Here is a 15,494-nt window from a genome sequence, read left to right as displayed (position 1 = left end):
TGTTTCTCTATCAAGGGAAAGAAAAAGCACAGATGACAGCCTTGCACATCAAAGGCCTCAGAAACCGAAGCCCTTGTCAGATTAAACTCCTAACTGCTCTTTGAATAATTACAACCCATTTGTACAATGTTTGCTTCTTACAATCATATGGTTAATCCCAAAATCTCTGACTAGGCGAAATGATACAACAGCAATACACTTTGGATAAGTACAATGGTAATTAATATTTTCTGATGAATCAGAAAATATGAAAATCCTCTATTTTCGGCAAATTTCTACTGAAGAAAAAAAAAATGAAAATCCTCTATTTTCATCAATTTCTACTCAAGGAAGTAGTTTAATTTACATCACTATCAGCTGCAGAAAAATTCACTGTTGACGTGATTTCTTTCTCTGAGTAAATTATTAACAAAAATGCCTTCGTGTACATCAACAAATTGCAAGCTCACCGAAGATCAACAACATCAAATTGTAATTTTGCGTTCATAAAGACATGTGAGCAGTGCTCGTATAAAGGGCTTCCATCTTCAGGCTCTTCATGGGGATGGAAACCCCGCTGCTGGCAATTACGTATCACTGACACACCGCCTGGGTCAGACAAATGAAATATGCCATGTGGACTGCAAGAGCATAGAAAGTATATATATATGTATGTTAGCTTGCAACTAGTAAGACGATGATAATAATAATAAGAACAATGCACATATAGGGCAGGTTTCTCTCTCTCTCTCAATTCTATCCACTCTTAAATGATTAATCGGTCATTTTCCATGAAGAATATCAGTTTTGTAATAAAGACCATGTGCTTTGCAATCAATGAATAACTATTGCCATTTTCATTTGCAAATGAACATTCTTGTTATAAGAATATTCTGTCAAAGGTGACAAATTGGATTCAATGCAATTGTCACAGGAAAGAAAAAGCAATGTACCTTGATGTATCAGTTGGGGCCATGACAATAGCAACTGCTTCAGGCAACATAATCTACACAGAATTTACAAAAGAAACCATTTGGTGAAACATAATAATGATACCTTTTTTTTTTTTTATTTTTTTAAGTAATCAGGACACTAATGGATAAAGAAAACAAGAAAAGGCTATATGCCGTTATGCCCTCAGCTATGAGAAATGTTTAATGCCTTGCCAAATCGCATAAGCTAGTTCAAGAAACAGAGAGAATCACGGTTTCTTACCTGATAAGAGTAATGAGTGTGCAGATCGACTGACGACATGAAACAAGTCTGCGATGGGTGTGTCTGGAAACAAACATAAACTAAATAACATAAATCTCCATGGATACAAAGTATATAATGTCGTAAACCTGCACATCTGTGCCATCAGTACAGGCTGCCTAATAACTTAAAGGATGCCCTAATTTTTGTTAGCACCAACTTCATTGGTTATCACATTCACAGAAAAGCAATTAAAAGAGTAATCAAACAGTTCATTATTCTTTAATTTTTGTTCGAGATAACACCACTAGCTACCATTAGCAGAGAAGACTAAACATATCAATATTAAAAAGTGATAAGAGGGAATAAATTTTAATAACTAAATTGAGAATTACTGGCATCATGGCTCTCAATAACTTACATGAATCCAGCCAAGAGGGAAAAGAGATAATCTATCTTGAACTTCAAAAATTTCTTCTTCATTCAATGTCTGACACTGAACATTAAAATGGTGTTAGTGCAATAGTATTAATTATGATAGCAAGTGATATTGATTGAAGTCAGGACCCACAGCTAAACTCCAATGCTGCTTGCATAAGTAATTTGGATTTACAAAATTGACGTGCATTACTTCAAATTAGGCAAAGCTTGAGTTCATTTTCATAGTTAGTAGATTGTGAAATTAGAAATAATAAATGAAATGGTAAAAGTACGTATGCATCTCTCTATATGGAATTAGAAAATTTCTTCACAAGGACCACCATTGCATCTATTAGAATGAAGAAGGACCTAGACAAGGAGAGTAATAACTATTTACCTGATCTACATAGATTTTAGAGTCCAATTAATATCCAATTTCCTTTCACTTATTGATAAACATAGATTGGAATTAAAAGTACATATGCATCTCTCTATATGGAATTAGAAAATTTCTTCACAAGGACCACCATTGCATCAATTAGAATGAAGGAGGACCTACACAAGGAGAGTAATAACTATATACCTGATCTACATAGATTTTGGAGTCCAATCAATACCAAATTTCCTTTCACTTATTGATAAATTCAAAGTTCATGGAGTCACACCAAGCAGAAGTGACAGTAACTATATAAACGATAATAGAGACACCAAAAGATAAAATGGAAAAGAAAACTAAACACTGAAAAAGAATCAAAATAAATAAAATAGAAAAATATAAAAATGTGTATCTTACTGAATCAGAAGTTGATTCCTGCTTTGGGATAATGAGAGTAGTTATGTGAAAAACCCTGTTTTTCTACGACCATGTAAAATATACAAGAAAGAATGTCAGTCAACACTTAGCATCCTAATAGCATCCCTTCCACACGGGGCTTGCCCCACCCAAATCCACCCAGAAAAAGGAAGTAATGTGTTATTTCTCCTGTAAAGTTCAGTTCTCTTACCAATGATCCAGCAAGAACACCACAGGTTTCTAAATTTTTTTCAGTATTTGCTCGAGCTAATCTTAAGAAATCTTGCATCATATTTACTGGCTGCAAAGTCAAAAAATAGAGACAATAGCACCGTGCCCCTTAAGTGTAACAAACATCATAACCATAAATTAAAATGAGAGGTGTCGCAACAGCCAAATAGCACAAAGAAACAGAAATAGAAACACTATATCAGCACAGAAAGACTTACAACATGTAAATGCTGATATTCATTTGTGTTTAATGATATATCCTGAGCCGGGCCAGGTCTTGGATCTGCCACTCTGGATGGAGGTATTGAAGCTTGCTGCACTTGAGCAAGAACAGGAGGAGGAGAAGGTTGCTTGGTACTGACAAACTGGAAGGGATCCTCCCTTGCTTCATGAACCATTGGGGGACATGACTTCTCAGCAGGATGTAACCATCTACCATCGTCCAAGGAAAGAACTGACTCCATAGTTGATATGGCTCCTCCAGGATCACCATCTTTTATTGGCACAATACCATATTGTCCGGTCTGATTCAGGCTATTATGACATAGGTAATATCAGAATTAGCCATAGTTTAGCGAAAGAAACTTATGACAACTTATATTGAGACACAAAAAAACTTCCAAAATGATAGGGTAAAAGAATCATATCGGAAGGTTTAAAAAATGAATAAGTTTTGCCGAAATGAAAAGTCATACCTTATATCTTCAGTAGTGGTTAGGTCAGTGCTGCTTGGATAGTGAACCTTATTATAACAGAATTGGTCAGTTCATACACTTTTACATTTCAAGACAGGAAAATGAAATTATAAATTCGAACATAAAAAGCCACAAATAAGATACCTTTATCTCTGCACTAGGGCCAAGCCATTGGCCTTGAAGACCATTAGGGCCTAGAAATGAGTGTCTGGACAGAGTTTCTTTCTTTGGAAGAGGAATATTAACAGATCTGCAAATATCAATGAAAACCACAAAGATCAACGAAAACCAGTATATCAATATAAGAAACAGGCTTGCCAAAGTTTATTCTTATAGTTTATATCAATTTTAAAAATAACTAATCTAGCTTTCACATACCGTAAGTCCAAAACTGCCTTTCCAGTACAAAACTAACAAGACACATAAAAATATATGCTCAATGAAACAAAAGAATGGAATCAGAACACAAGCGACAAAACTACAGAAAATCCATTTTTAAGCCAGTTCATCAAATAAAAGCCATTTCATGAAAAATAAAACCTCATAAAGCAAAAATAATGAATCAATATACAATATTATACAAGCTGCTAGTCACTAGCTCACTTGCCACTACATCTAGCTTAAAAACAGAACGTATTCTCCACAGGCCCCAATCCTCTAAATAATGACAGTAACATCTGAGAACAAGAAGATACTCACAGCTTCTGGAATTGCTTGTCAATTTGTGAAGAACTTGAAGATGAAACTTGTGTACTATTCCTCCAAGAAGACTGAATTTCCATACTAGAAGGCTGCAGGCAATTAAAGAAGAAAAAGAACAGAATGAACATATAGAAAATGCTACACTAAAGAGCAACAGAAATTACAAAAACAGATTATCAGGTGAAGAAAGAAATGATAAGGCATCCATGCACTTCATACAAATAAAGACAGAGTAAGAATAACATTATACTAAGATTCCTTCCTACAGGGAAGGACAACAGATAAAACCAAAACCTACAAGCATTCAAAACTGATAGAAAGATTTCTAAGCATAAAATTATTAAATAAAGACCACTAGATAATTGGCGCAACCACTATGATATAGCATCAACCACATACCGAGGACGTTGAGGCTTTAATACCTGTTTCGAATCCACTCTCAGGTTTAGTTTTTTATTGGCAACAGGCCATTCCGAGGAAGATGTTTCTGCACCATTCGAGGTCCTATCTGAGCCATCAAATTTAATCAATTCAGATTCACCATTGGTTCTATTCAGTTCCTTTAGTTGACGCTGGAACTCCGGCTTCAAAGCTTCAAGCTCATCAAGTACAGCAATCAATCTCTGGAATAACAAATATAACAACCCAATTAAACGATTAACTATATATCAAGAAAACAACACATAATAACTACAGAAGCCAACATGCCTCACCTTCCTATAAACAGCTCTTTCTTTTGCCAGCAACACCTGGTAATCCCGATGGAATGGTATAGTTTCTGACACCAAACTGTGAAAAGATCAAGAATAAGTTTTGTGTAACAGTTATCAGGTTCAGACATCTGCATTTTCTTAAACCATGCACTACGTGCTCTCTTTACAGTGTTGCCAGATAAAAAATTGCCAAAAATTTTGCATTAATTATCCAACACTTTCTGTACCGAGAGTTAAGAATATTCTAGTCTTTCAGCAGTTCTCTATACAAGGAGTTGGTAGGTCCAAAGAAGATGAGAACTCTAAGCTTAAGTATGTGAATTTTGCCCCAAGTATTAATGATCCAACAAGTTTTCGAACTGTGATATAAAATTCAAACTTCTTGGATATAATTTGAACACAGTATAAAACATATAAGACATATTCATAAAATTTTCAAAAAATCAAAAATCAAACAGAGGCTATAGCATTAATATTTTACATTTCTTACCTTGAATATCTAAGAAGTATTATATACAAATCCACAATATTCTTCTCCTCTCTGTAAATACTAGCCTGCAAATGAAAATAAATTAATAAATAAATCAGTGCATAAAATTAATCAGATGGTGTAATTATTAATCTGTAAACTAATTGCGAGTAAATGAAAAGCATCTATAAGGCAATTTAGAAGCTTAATTGCGAAGATAGATTAAAAAATAATAAAAGAGTTCTTAAAAGAAAGGACCTGTTTGAGGAGATTATCGGCGATTCGGTAATAATATCGGAGAGGAATTCGATTGTCCACGTCGATTTTTCTAGCGATTGAGTCCACGTTGATCTTCATTCTTCGAATTTCGTTTTCCTTATGCCCGCGATTGCTGCTGCCGGTTAATTGAAACTCCGATCGACTTCTTCGGCTAGGCTACTAAAGATCAAATTCTCAGCGTGCCAGTGAAGGCAATTGAAAAAACTCCGTCGTTTTGAAACGCCTTGTGTTTCCATGTCGACATGGTGAGAGCGTTTTGGCTATATACGGTTAGGATTACTGAATTTCTCTGCGCGTGTTCCAGTAACTTCGTGCCAAGTGTAAGGGTAATTTGGTAAATTAGTGTCGTTCCAAATCGCCACGTCAGTTTTGAAACTAGTTCGGAAAACTAGCAAAAAAGCCTAAACTGAAAACCAATTTGTAAAATTAGCCGCCCACTTACCATCTTTTTAAAAATAGTGAATGTTTATGTCTTATATGATTTGTAAATTGGCATTAATTTTCCCAATTCTTTTTCTCTCCTATTGAGAGAGCTTGAAGAAAAAGCAAATGATGCAAGTGTTAATTTCCAAACATTGTAATATCTTTAAATTTCAATTAAATTATATACTAAAATTAATATTAAATTTGTGACTTGATATTAATATGATCTCATGTATGAATGTTTCAGTAACAAAAGGGTGTAGCAGATACACATAAAAAGACTACTGATGTCATATTTAAGAGTTATATGGGTTAGAGTTGGAATTGGAATTGGAGTACATGTTGAGCTCAAAATACCTACAAGGCTACTACTAAAATTCACAGAAACAGATACACACAATGCAAAATGAATGGGGTTCGAAATCTATATTACAAGGTCAATACAAACAGCGGGAACTTGCTGCTCATTTGCCTGTGAAATCATAGTGGGATATGAGCAGAGTCGCATAGAGAAGCTCATTCCAGGAGTCAGGAACACCAGGAAGGCACCAATGGCTGCAATCCTGGAACATTCCAGGGCCTCTTGGGATTTCCCGTTGCCGGTAAATTGAAGGGTGCCCATCTTGTCTGTAGTCTGTCATCCTTGTAATGTTGAGATAAAACACTGGCGTCTTCATTTCTGCTATGACAGATTCAAGCACTCTCATCATCCATGGATATGTTGCAATGTATGTATCACTGGCTATAGGCTTCATTTCGCCATGGCAGGATCCCCTAGTGTTCCATTGCCCTTTCCTATAACGCCAAAAACACAAGTTATCGAGCTTGTGATCATACTAATACACCAATTTGGTACCACAGCTAGTCAAGTTACCTGAAGTGAGAAGCTGAGTAACCGCGAAAGAAGACTCTGGTACGGTTGCTGTCAATGTTAGCATCAACCCATTGAGCCCATGTTTTCAATGCTTTAGTGTATGCTTCTTTCACTTCTAGTTTGTTATAGACGTGACTGCCTTCCTGGAAGTAATTGTAACTGAAATAGAGGGATCGAAAGAGCAGAATCAGTGTTGTATAGTTTGGTTAACATTTCAACACTGAATAAGTACAAAAACAGAACCAGAGTTTTACCCTTTAAAGGTTTTGTGGTGAGTCCACCAGTGACCAGTGTTGAATATGATTATATCAGCATCGCCATACTTTGTGGAAGAGCCCTGGATCATGTCAAGCCTCAGAGTCTCTCCTCGAGCTCCAGATTTATCAGAGAATTTCGATTCTTGAACGAGGAATGGTGATTTTATGAAGTCTATTGAACACATATAATCCTACATCATTGCAGAAACATAAACAGTATGTTATCAAACACATAGTTGTCTGTTAAAATTGCTCAAATCCAATCCCCTAAAGGCCTGATACAATTCACCAAAGCAAATGAACCCAGATTTCAGAATTATTTTACTAACGCTCAATCAACAATGAAAAAGCATTTAACAAGATTAAAGGCTTACTCTGAACTTGAAAGAATAGAACCCTTGAGTCCTGAACCGTTGCCGGCCCGAAACTTCCTAGACTCTACTCTTATCCTTCAAAGAATCTCTCAATGCACAAACCAAAGATTCCCACATATTCCTGTTCAAAGAATCACCAACAAATACCAATCTCTTCCCTCTCAACATCTCCAACATTTTTCCTCCATCAAACCTGAACAAACGTCCAACAACCAAAACATGAACACAACGCATAACAAGAAACAAATTATAAAACCGTTTTACAAAATTAAAATCAAAACCTTGGAAGCTGGCAACCGATAGGCCTCCACTTGTACTTAAGATAATCAGAATCAGGCCTTCCATTCTTGAAACAATTGAAGGCCTCATCAATAAAAGGGCAAGAACCGGGTTTGTAAAGGGGCTCAGAATTATCAACTACCCATTGGCCATTAAAGATGTCACAAGAACTCAGTTTTTTGATTCTCTTATAACGTTCTTGATCTTTTCTTGAATTTGCATGAGCGGTTTCAACTGCAGTCACTGAAGAGAGGGTGCAGTTGCTTTCGGAGTCCAAGACGAGGCAGGTGTTTGATGAGGACACAGAAGAGAAAGGGGAGATGTAGAAGTTTGCGGCAAAGAGAAGGCGAGATGTCAGAGCTGAGGCTATGAGTGCCGGTGAGTGATTGGTTTGTGAAGCCAAGAGAAAGAGGAGTGAAAGAAGGACGAGTGAAATGATTAGAATGTGGGTTCTTGCGAGACTCGTGAGAGAGGAAGAAAGATTCTTGAAATACGCCATTAGAAAATTTACAGAGAATGGAATCGGCAAGAATTGGACTGTGTTTGTATTAGAAGCAAAAGTGAAGCAAGAGGCATTTTTGGAGGGAAGAATAACTGTATTAGCGGGCGTCTTTGGTTGATGAGAAACCACTAGTTCTTTTGTGTTTTCTTAAGGCCCAACTTTAATCCAAACTGCATTGTGGCGATAATAAACGAAAGGGTATTTTGTAACAAGTCTCAATTTTAGTCTATGGGTATATTTACGATAGAGCTCTATTTCGTACAACTCTCACCCACCTTAGAAATTTTCTTTTTTATATCATAACTCTAAATTTTACATTATTGAAACACCATTAGATTTTATACTCGCAAGTTTTTGTAGATGTCGTTTAATTGAGAATGTAAAATCTAGTGCTGAAAACCCCTCTCACATGAGTGGAAGGATATTAAATTGCCCTTTGAGAGCTAAATTAGAAAAAAAAAAAAATACTCACAAGTTTTTAGTCGCCAACAGTCTAAATCTATAATACTATATATAAGATATCATAAGTTCAAACTCGAGTAAAAAAGTTTTGTACCCAAAACAATATTCCAACTAATATCATTCTACTCTTTTTTTTTTAAGGAAGTGAATCCATTTATCTTAATGATATAACACAGTTTCTCAATCATTATGCCATGGTTTCACGCCAAAAAAAAATAGTAAATTAAAAAGTGCTTTCTAGGTAATGAAATATTTTATGATGGCAAACACTTGTGATTCCAATTTTTTTAGCCTTCAAAGAAGATTTATTATAAATATTAATTATTCTCAAGTGCGGATTTCAACAGTTTACAACATTGTAAAGCTATTATAAATTCTGAATCTATAATTTAAAAGAAGGGTTATTTTCTGCCTGTCCCCATATGTTTCAACAAATTTTAGTGCATACCCTAATGTTTCAACAACTATCACCACACACCCTAATCAACAAAATTCACAGTTAATTTTGACGGAACGAGGGTAAAAGGGAAAATGATGGTTTGCTCACAAGATCCCCAACTGAAACCAGAAGCCTGCAGACTGAATTTCAATTTTATAACCAAACACTATCGATATAATCAAAATGCTCATCCAAATCAAAATGCGCACAAGCATACTCACCTCACCAATCTACCAAAATTCATATTCCACACTTCACCAAATTTATTTTAATTAGCTTCGGTTTCATCCACCATCACCATCGTCGGTTCGTGACCGCCAAACACTACCACCAAACATCTACGCCCCCATGCCACAAAGCACCACAACACTGCTGGCCGCTCGTACAGCCACCACAACACAAAGCTTATCAATTGATTTGGGTATAATTTTACTTGGTCAATATTGAAATTGGAATTGATGGTGAAACATAAATTAATTTTAAAATCGATTCCTTGATTTGTTAGTTTTTTTGTGTTCCAACATGATGGATAAAATGATTTGGTGAATTCGATTAGCTATTTCGTTTGGAAAATTGGAAAGTTAGCTTGGTGGATAAGCCTTGGAAGATGACGATTGGTTTGCTATTTCATTTACACTTATATTGGTTTAAAACGGTGAGGTTTGGGAAAGATTAAAACAATGCTGTAGGCTTTGTGGGTTTGACTGTGGTAGTGTATCGGTGCTCAGGTGAAAAATGACGTGTGACAAAAATAAGTGAGGAAAATTGTTTCAAAAATTACCCAAAAAACTGAAAATTTCATCCCCTTCAAGTGCTGCACAGTTCCCTGAGGAAGTACAGTAACTTCAACAAACACTTGGCCAAGTTCAATAAAATAATCTAATGAAATTTTCCTTTCATTTACTTCAAGTAAAGAAGAAAAATTTGTACTTATCAAAAAAAAAAAAAAACTTGTAGAAGACACATGCTTCTTAGCCTCATCTTCATTTTTCAGTAACAACATTTGAAATGAAGGGCAAACAAGTCTTTTACTCAAATCACTGACAATTCCATCGAAGTTAATGGCAAAATTTACTAATTAGGGTGTGCAGTGATAGTTGTTGAATGGTATGTACTGGGGGTTATTCCTCTTTTGCTTGCTGGAACCTATTGTGAAAATATAAAAGTACTGCAAATTGTCAGGTTGATTGAGGAACCTGTGACCTCTGCACTTGAGTTTATTTGAATGAAATTTGTCTGATCTCTTTATTCACTAGTGGCTTGGAATAAATAGCCAAAAGTTACAATGTTCATGTCCTAAGAAAATTGCTAAAAAGTAGCCTATTGCAACTACTTCCTACGATAAAATAGCAACAATTTACATTAGACTAGGACTATGGAATAACTACTAACGGTAGCCATTTATTTTTTTAAAAAAACAACAAGATCGGACACGTAACAAGTCCTTCCCCCTTAAAAAGCAGCCTTGTCCTCAAGGCTGTAATTAGGGAATTGTTTCTTCATAATATCCAGAACTTCCCAAGTTGCCTCAGCAGGTGATAATCCTTGCCAATGGATGAGAACTTCTACTTTTTGCTTACGATTGCTTACGAACCCGACGATCCAAAATAGCTTGCAGCTTAGGATGGAGACTATCATTATCATCATCAACTGTTGGAAGCTCTTCTTACACCACAACGTTGTCACCAATTTTCTTTTTTAACAATGAAACATGAAAAACTGGATAAATCCTAGAATCTTTGGGTAGCTCCAATATGTAAGCAACAGCTCTAATCTTTTTCAAAACCTTGAATGGTCTAAAGTACCTAGGAGACAGCTTAAGATTCTTCCTCATTGAAATCGAAGTTTGTCGATATGGCTGGAGCCTCAAATAAACCCACTCCCCCTCCTCAAATTGTCTTTCTCTGTGATTCTTATCATACACCTTCTTCATGCGTGCCTGAGCTTCCTTGAGAGTTGCTTGTAGCTCCTTAATAACTTGGTCTCTAGTCATCAATTGTCTTTCAACAGCATCCACTTGAGTCATTCCTGGAATGTAAGACAATAAGCTTGGCGGAGATCTTCCATACACTGCTTCAAAAGGGGTAGTTTTAATTGCTGAGTGCCAACTGGTATTGCAGCAATACTCAGCCCAAGCTAGCCACTTACTCCACTCCTTAGGCCTTGAACTAGTAAAGCATCTCAAATACATCTCAACCGCATGGTTCACAACTTCGCTTTGCCCATCAGTTTAGGGATGGTATGATGGGCTATAATTGAAGCTTGTCCCATTCATTTTGAATAATTCAGACCAAAATAAACTTGTAAATGTTGAATCTCGATCACAAACAATAGTTCTTGGCATTCCATGCAGCTTGAAAATATTATCAAAAAATATTCTTGCAACTCCGACGGCTGTATAAGGATGAGATAAGGGAACAACGTGTGCATATTTTGATAGTCTATCAACAACAACCAAAATAATAGATTTTCCATTTGAGATTGGCAACCCATCAATGAAATCCATACAAATGTCTTCCCATACCTGCTGTGGAATAGGAAGGGGCTGAAGTAATCCAGTAGGAGCAAGCTGTTCCACCTTGTGTCGTTGGCAAATGTCACAAGCTGCAATAAATTTGCGTATTGCACTTCTCATGTCCTTCCAAAAAAAATTGGCTTTTATCCTCTGAAATGTCTTATGGTACCCTTCATGAGTGCTATTATGGAATTGTTCTAAAATGTCTTTAATTAAAGAAGAATTTTCCTCAAGATAAATTTGTTCCTTGAAGAAAATTACCCCATCCATTATTTTCCACGGACCTATTGCCTCCCCATCCTTAATACGTTGGAATAGCTCCTGTAAAACCACACTAGATTCAATTTCTTGTTTAATAGCCTCCACCCAATTAGGAACAGGTTGGGTAATAGCTGCGAGTCTCCCACCACTCTCCACGTCGTTAGCTTCCCCTGTCTGTTCTCTCCTTGAAAGAAAGTCAGTCACAATATTTTCTTTCCCTTTTTTATACTCAATTATGAAATCGAATCCCATTAGCTTGTACAACCATTTTTGCTGAGCTGTAGTCGTGATTCTTTGGCTCCATAGATACTTCAAGCTTTGGTAGTCTGTCTTGACAATGAATTGACGACCTAATAAATATGGACGCCATTTTTGCACCGCTAGGACCAAAGCAAGGATTTCTTTTTCATACGTTGATAGCAACAGATTCTTCCCTTGTAAGACTTGACTCAAAAAAGCAATGGGTTGCTCTTGCATTAAGACAGCTCCTATTCCCAATCCACTTGCGTCGCACTCAATAATAAACTTCTTTGAAAAATCAGGAAGAGCAAGAACTGGAGTTTGTCATAGCTTCCTTTAATTTTTGAAATACCGCTTCAGCCGCTGGCGTCCAAGAGAAAGAATATTTCTTCAACATTTTCATAAGAGGTCCAGCTATTTTACGAAAATTTTGAATAAATTTTCGGTAATAGCCGGTTAATCCAAGGAACCCTCTCAAGGCTTTAAGTGTACTTGGCTTTGGCCAATTCATCATTGTAGTAATTTTGTCAGGATCCACTGCAACACTTGTTTCAGAAATTATATGGCCGAGGTATTGTACCTTTTTCTGGCCAAATTGACATTTTTCCTTCTTGGCAAATAGCTGGTGAGATCTTAATACAACCAATACAGTTTTTAAATGATGCAAATGCTCACTCCAAGACTTACTATACATAAGAATATCATCAAAAAATACAAGAACAAATTTACGCATGTAGTCTTGGAATACCTCATTCATTAAAGCTTGAAAGGTGAATGGAGTGTTGGTAAAGCCAAACAGCATGACTAGAAATTCATAGTGACCATGGTGTGTTCGAAAAGTCGTCTTTGGTGTGTCACTTGATGCTACCCAGATTTGATGATAACCACTTCGTAAGTCCAGCTTCGAAAAAAATAGTTGCCCCATTTAACTCATCCAATAATTCATCAATAACTAGGATTGGAAATTTATCGTTGATGGTAATCTTATTTAGAGCTCGATAATCGACACACATTCGCCAAGATCCATCATGCTTTTTAACTAAAATGACAGGTGATGAATAAGGACTATTGTTGGACTTAATAACAACTGTAGAAAGCAAATCAGCAACGATCTTTTCTATCTCTGTTTTCTGAAAATGGGGATAACGATATGGCTTAACACATACTGGCTCACTTCCTACTTTCAGTGGGATTTTATGATCATGGTTGCGTGAAAGTGGCAACCCTTTGGGCTCCCCAAAGACATCATCAAATTCTTCTAAGAGCTTTTGCAATGATGGAGAATGTTGATTCATCATGGTAATATTTTGAACTGAAGATAATTGAAGCACCATCCCTTTTTTGCACTTCCTTACTTCCCGATTCACCTCCACTTCCCCCACCAATTTATCATCTGCAATAGACTCCCCTCGTAAGACAATCTCCTTATTTGCTATTATGAAGCTCATCTGTAGCTTTGCAAAATCCCACATTATTTGCCCCAATGTTCGCAACCATTGAGTCCCCAACACTATATCATATCCCTTTAATAGAAGAATATAAAAATCAATAGAAGTGGAGAAAATCCCCTGTAATAATAATTTAACATTGGTGCACTTGCCACGACTAGGAAGCCTTTCTCCTGATGCCACCACCACCTTGAATTGCTCTTCAACTTTGGGTTGTAAGCCCAACTTCCTTGCAATATCTTCACTGATGAAATTATGAGTGCTTCCTGAGTCCACCAAACTATTGTTGTAAGTGACCCAATAGTCTCTTCTACCTGCATTGTACTTAATGCCTTTACTCCAGAAATTGCGTGTAAAGAGATCTCTGGCACCACCTTAGAATCTTCTATAATGGCCTCATCCTCATCCATAACAACGTCATTGTCACCATCATAACATGCTTCAATCAAAAATAATTTTTTACAATGATGCCTTGGAGTGAACTTTTCATCACAATTGTAACATAATCCTTTAATTCATTTTTCTTGCATTTCCACCGGTGCCAATCGTCGAACCGGAAGGGTTGAATTAGCAAAAGTCAGTTCTTTTTTTACTGAATTGTTCTTTTTTACCTCAGTAGTGGTAGTGCTACGTCGCTGTGAGATGTTTCTAGCTTCATACAATCGAGCTAGCCGAATGGCTGATGTCAATGTGGTTGGCCTTCCATCAGGAACGTCTGCTTTAATGGTGTCTTTCAACCCACTAACAAAACAACTAACTTGTCGATCTTGTGAGAGTTGTCCCACCTTAGCTAATAGCTTCTTAAATTGAGTTTGATAATCACATACGGAACCAACTTGTTGTAGCTTGATTAATTCACCAAAAAAGTCTTGGAATTGAGTGGCGCCATACCTAGCATGTAAGCCGTCACAAAACTCTTGCCAAGTCAGCATGTCTCTTTCCTGTTTGATCAGTTGGAACCATAGTTGAGCATCTCCTTCTAAATGAAACGAAGCCAACGCCACACGTTCTTCTTCTGGAGTTTGATGAAGATGAAAGAATTGTTCAACTCTACAAACCCAACTAGTCGTGTCTTCACTGCCATTGTACCGCGGAAAATCAAGTTTAATCATCCTTGGAACATAAGAGTGATGTGTGCTAATTTGACGACTGCCCATGGTGTTTCCCGATCGCCCCTAATCATGGGGTGGGGCATTAGAGTGTTCTCCTTCCTCTCTTTCCATATTGACCTCTAGTAAGGAATTTTTGGAATTAAGCTTTCCAAATAATTCATTGATCTTCTCCAAAATCTGTAGCTGACCAGTCATGAGAGAACTTACATCTGACTCTAATTTCTCCACCCTTTGATCCATGCCTATGCTCTGATATCACTGTGGTACGTACTGGGGGTTATTCCTCTTTTGCTTGCTAGAACCTATTGTGAAAATATAAAAATACTACAAATTGTCAGATTGATTGAGGAACCTGTGACCTCTGCACTTGAGTTTATTTGAATGAAATTTGTCTGATCTCTTTATTCACTAGTGGCTTGGAATAAATAGCCAAAAGTTACAAGGTTCATGTCCTAAGAAAATTGCTAGAAAGTAGCCTACTGCAACTACTTCCTACGATAAAATAGCAACAATTTGCATTAGACTAGGACTATGGAATAACTACTAACGGTAGCCATTTATTTTTTTAAAAAAAACAACAAGACCAGACACGTAACATTGAAACATTAGGGTTAGCGCCAAAATTTGTTGAAACATATGGGGGCAGGCGAAAAATAACCCTTAAAAGAATGTGAATTTTCATACTAAAAAAGTACTCTTATAAATATTTTCAACTAAAGGACATGAAAATTTGAAAGTGATCAATTATCAGCCACACATAAAACTTTGCAAAGCAGAAATAAGAAATTCCAAGTACCGCACAGAAGCACACATAAGTTTGAAAAAATAGAAAT

At 36.5% G+C, this 15,494-nt stretch overlaps 3 protein-coding genes across 3 annotated transcripts; all 3 read right to left on the bottom strand.

Moving 5' to 3' along the window:
* Positions 1-85: 85 nt before the first annotated feature.
* Positions 86-5,721, bottom strand: LOC18031981 (AMSH-like ubiquitin thioesterase 3). The gene is made up of 14 exons (XM_006419372.2): positions 5,455-5,721; positions 5,218-5,282; positions 4,728-4,803; positions 4,437-4,637; positions 4,012-4,103; positions 3,457-3,562; positions 3,313-3,359; positions 2,836-3,151; positions 2,598-2,687; positions 2,387-2,449; positions 1,595-1,669; positions 1,195-1,257; positions 933-985; positions 86-620 (listed from the first exon to the last, which is right to left on the bottom strand). The coding sequence occupies exons 1-14, from the start codon at positions 5,551-5,553 to the stop codon at positions 446-448; spliced, it is 1,521 nt and encodes a 506-aa protein (XP_006419435.1). The 5' UTR covers positions 5,554-5,721; the 3' UTR covers positions 86-445.
* Positions 5,722-6,261: 540 nt separating this feature from the next.
* Positions 6,262-8,183, bottom strand: LOC18031269 (protein trichome birefringence-like 4). Its single transcript, XM_024189417.1, is given in 5 exon segments — positions 6,262-6,693; positions 6,773-6,931; positions 7,027-7,220; positions 7,404-7,596; positions 7,685-8,183. Coding segments are annotated over 5 exon segments (1,374 nt in total). The 5' UTR covers positions 8,182-8,183; the 3' UTR covers positions 6,262-6,362.
* Positions 8,184-12,955: 4,772 nt separating this feature from the next.
* Positions 12,956-14,706, bottom strand: LOC112096363. The gene is made up of 3 exons (XM_024179791.1): positions 14,161-14,706; positions 13,702-14,031; positions 12,956-13,624 (listed from the first exon to the last, which is right to left on the bottom strand). Exons 1-3 carry the CDS (start codon positions 14,704-14,706, stop codon positions 12,956-12,958), a joined length of 1,545 nt encoding a protein of 514 aa, XP_024035559.1.
* Positions 14,707-15,494: the final 788 nt, after the last annotated feature.

This window comes from Citrus clementina, unplaced genomic scaffold (assembly GCF_000493195.1).
Source record: "Citrus clementina cultivar Clemenules unplaced genomic scaffold, Citrus_clementina_v1.0 scaffold_9, whole genome shotgun sequence".
NCBI lineage: Eukaryota > Viridiplantae > Streptophyta > Magnoliopsida > Sapindales > Rutaceae > Citrus > Citrus x clementina.
Note: the sequence above shows the minus strand (reverse complement) of the source record. Positions and strands in the feature narration are given on the sequence as shown.

Coding starts and splice junctions, on each gene's coding strand:
- LOC18031981 (XM_006419372.2), bottom strand. CDS start 5,553: ATGAAGATCAACGTGGACTCAATCGCTAGAAAAATCGACGTGGACAAT. Junction 5,283..5,454: donor CCGATAATCTCCTCAAACAG/GTCCTTTCTTTT, acceptor TTTCATTTGCAG/GCTAGTATTTACAGAGAGGA. Junction 1,670..2,386: donor AGGAATCAACTTCTGATTCA/GTAAGATACACA, acceptor TTTAATGTTCAG/TGTCAGACATTGAATGAAGA.
- LOC112096363 (XM_024179791.1), bottom strand. CDS start 14,706: ATGGGCAGTCGTCAAATTAGCACACATCACTCTTATGTTCCAAGGATG. Junction 14,032..14,160: donor GTAGCACTACCACTACTGAG/GTAAAAAAGAAC, acceptor TGTGATGAAAAG/TTCACTCCAAGGCATCATTG. Junction 13,625..13,701: donor AGAAAGGCTTCCTAGTCGTG/GCAAGTGCACCA, acceptor CTTCTATTAAAG/GGATATGATATAGTGTTGGG.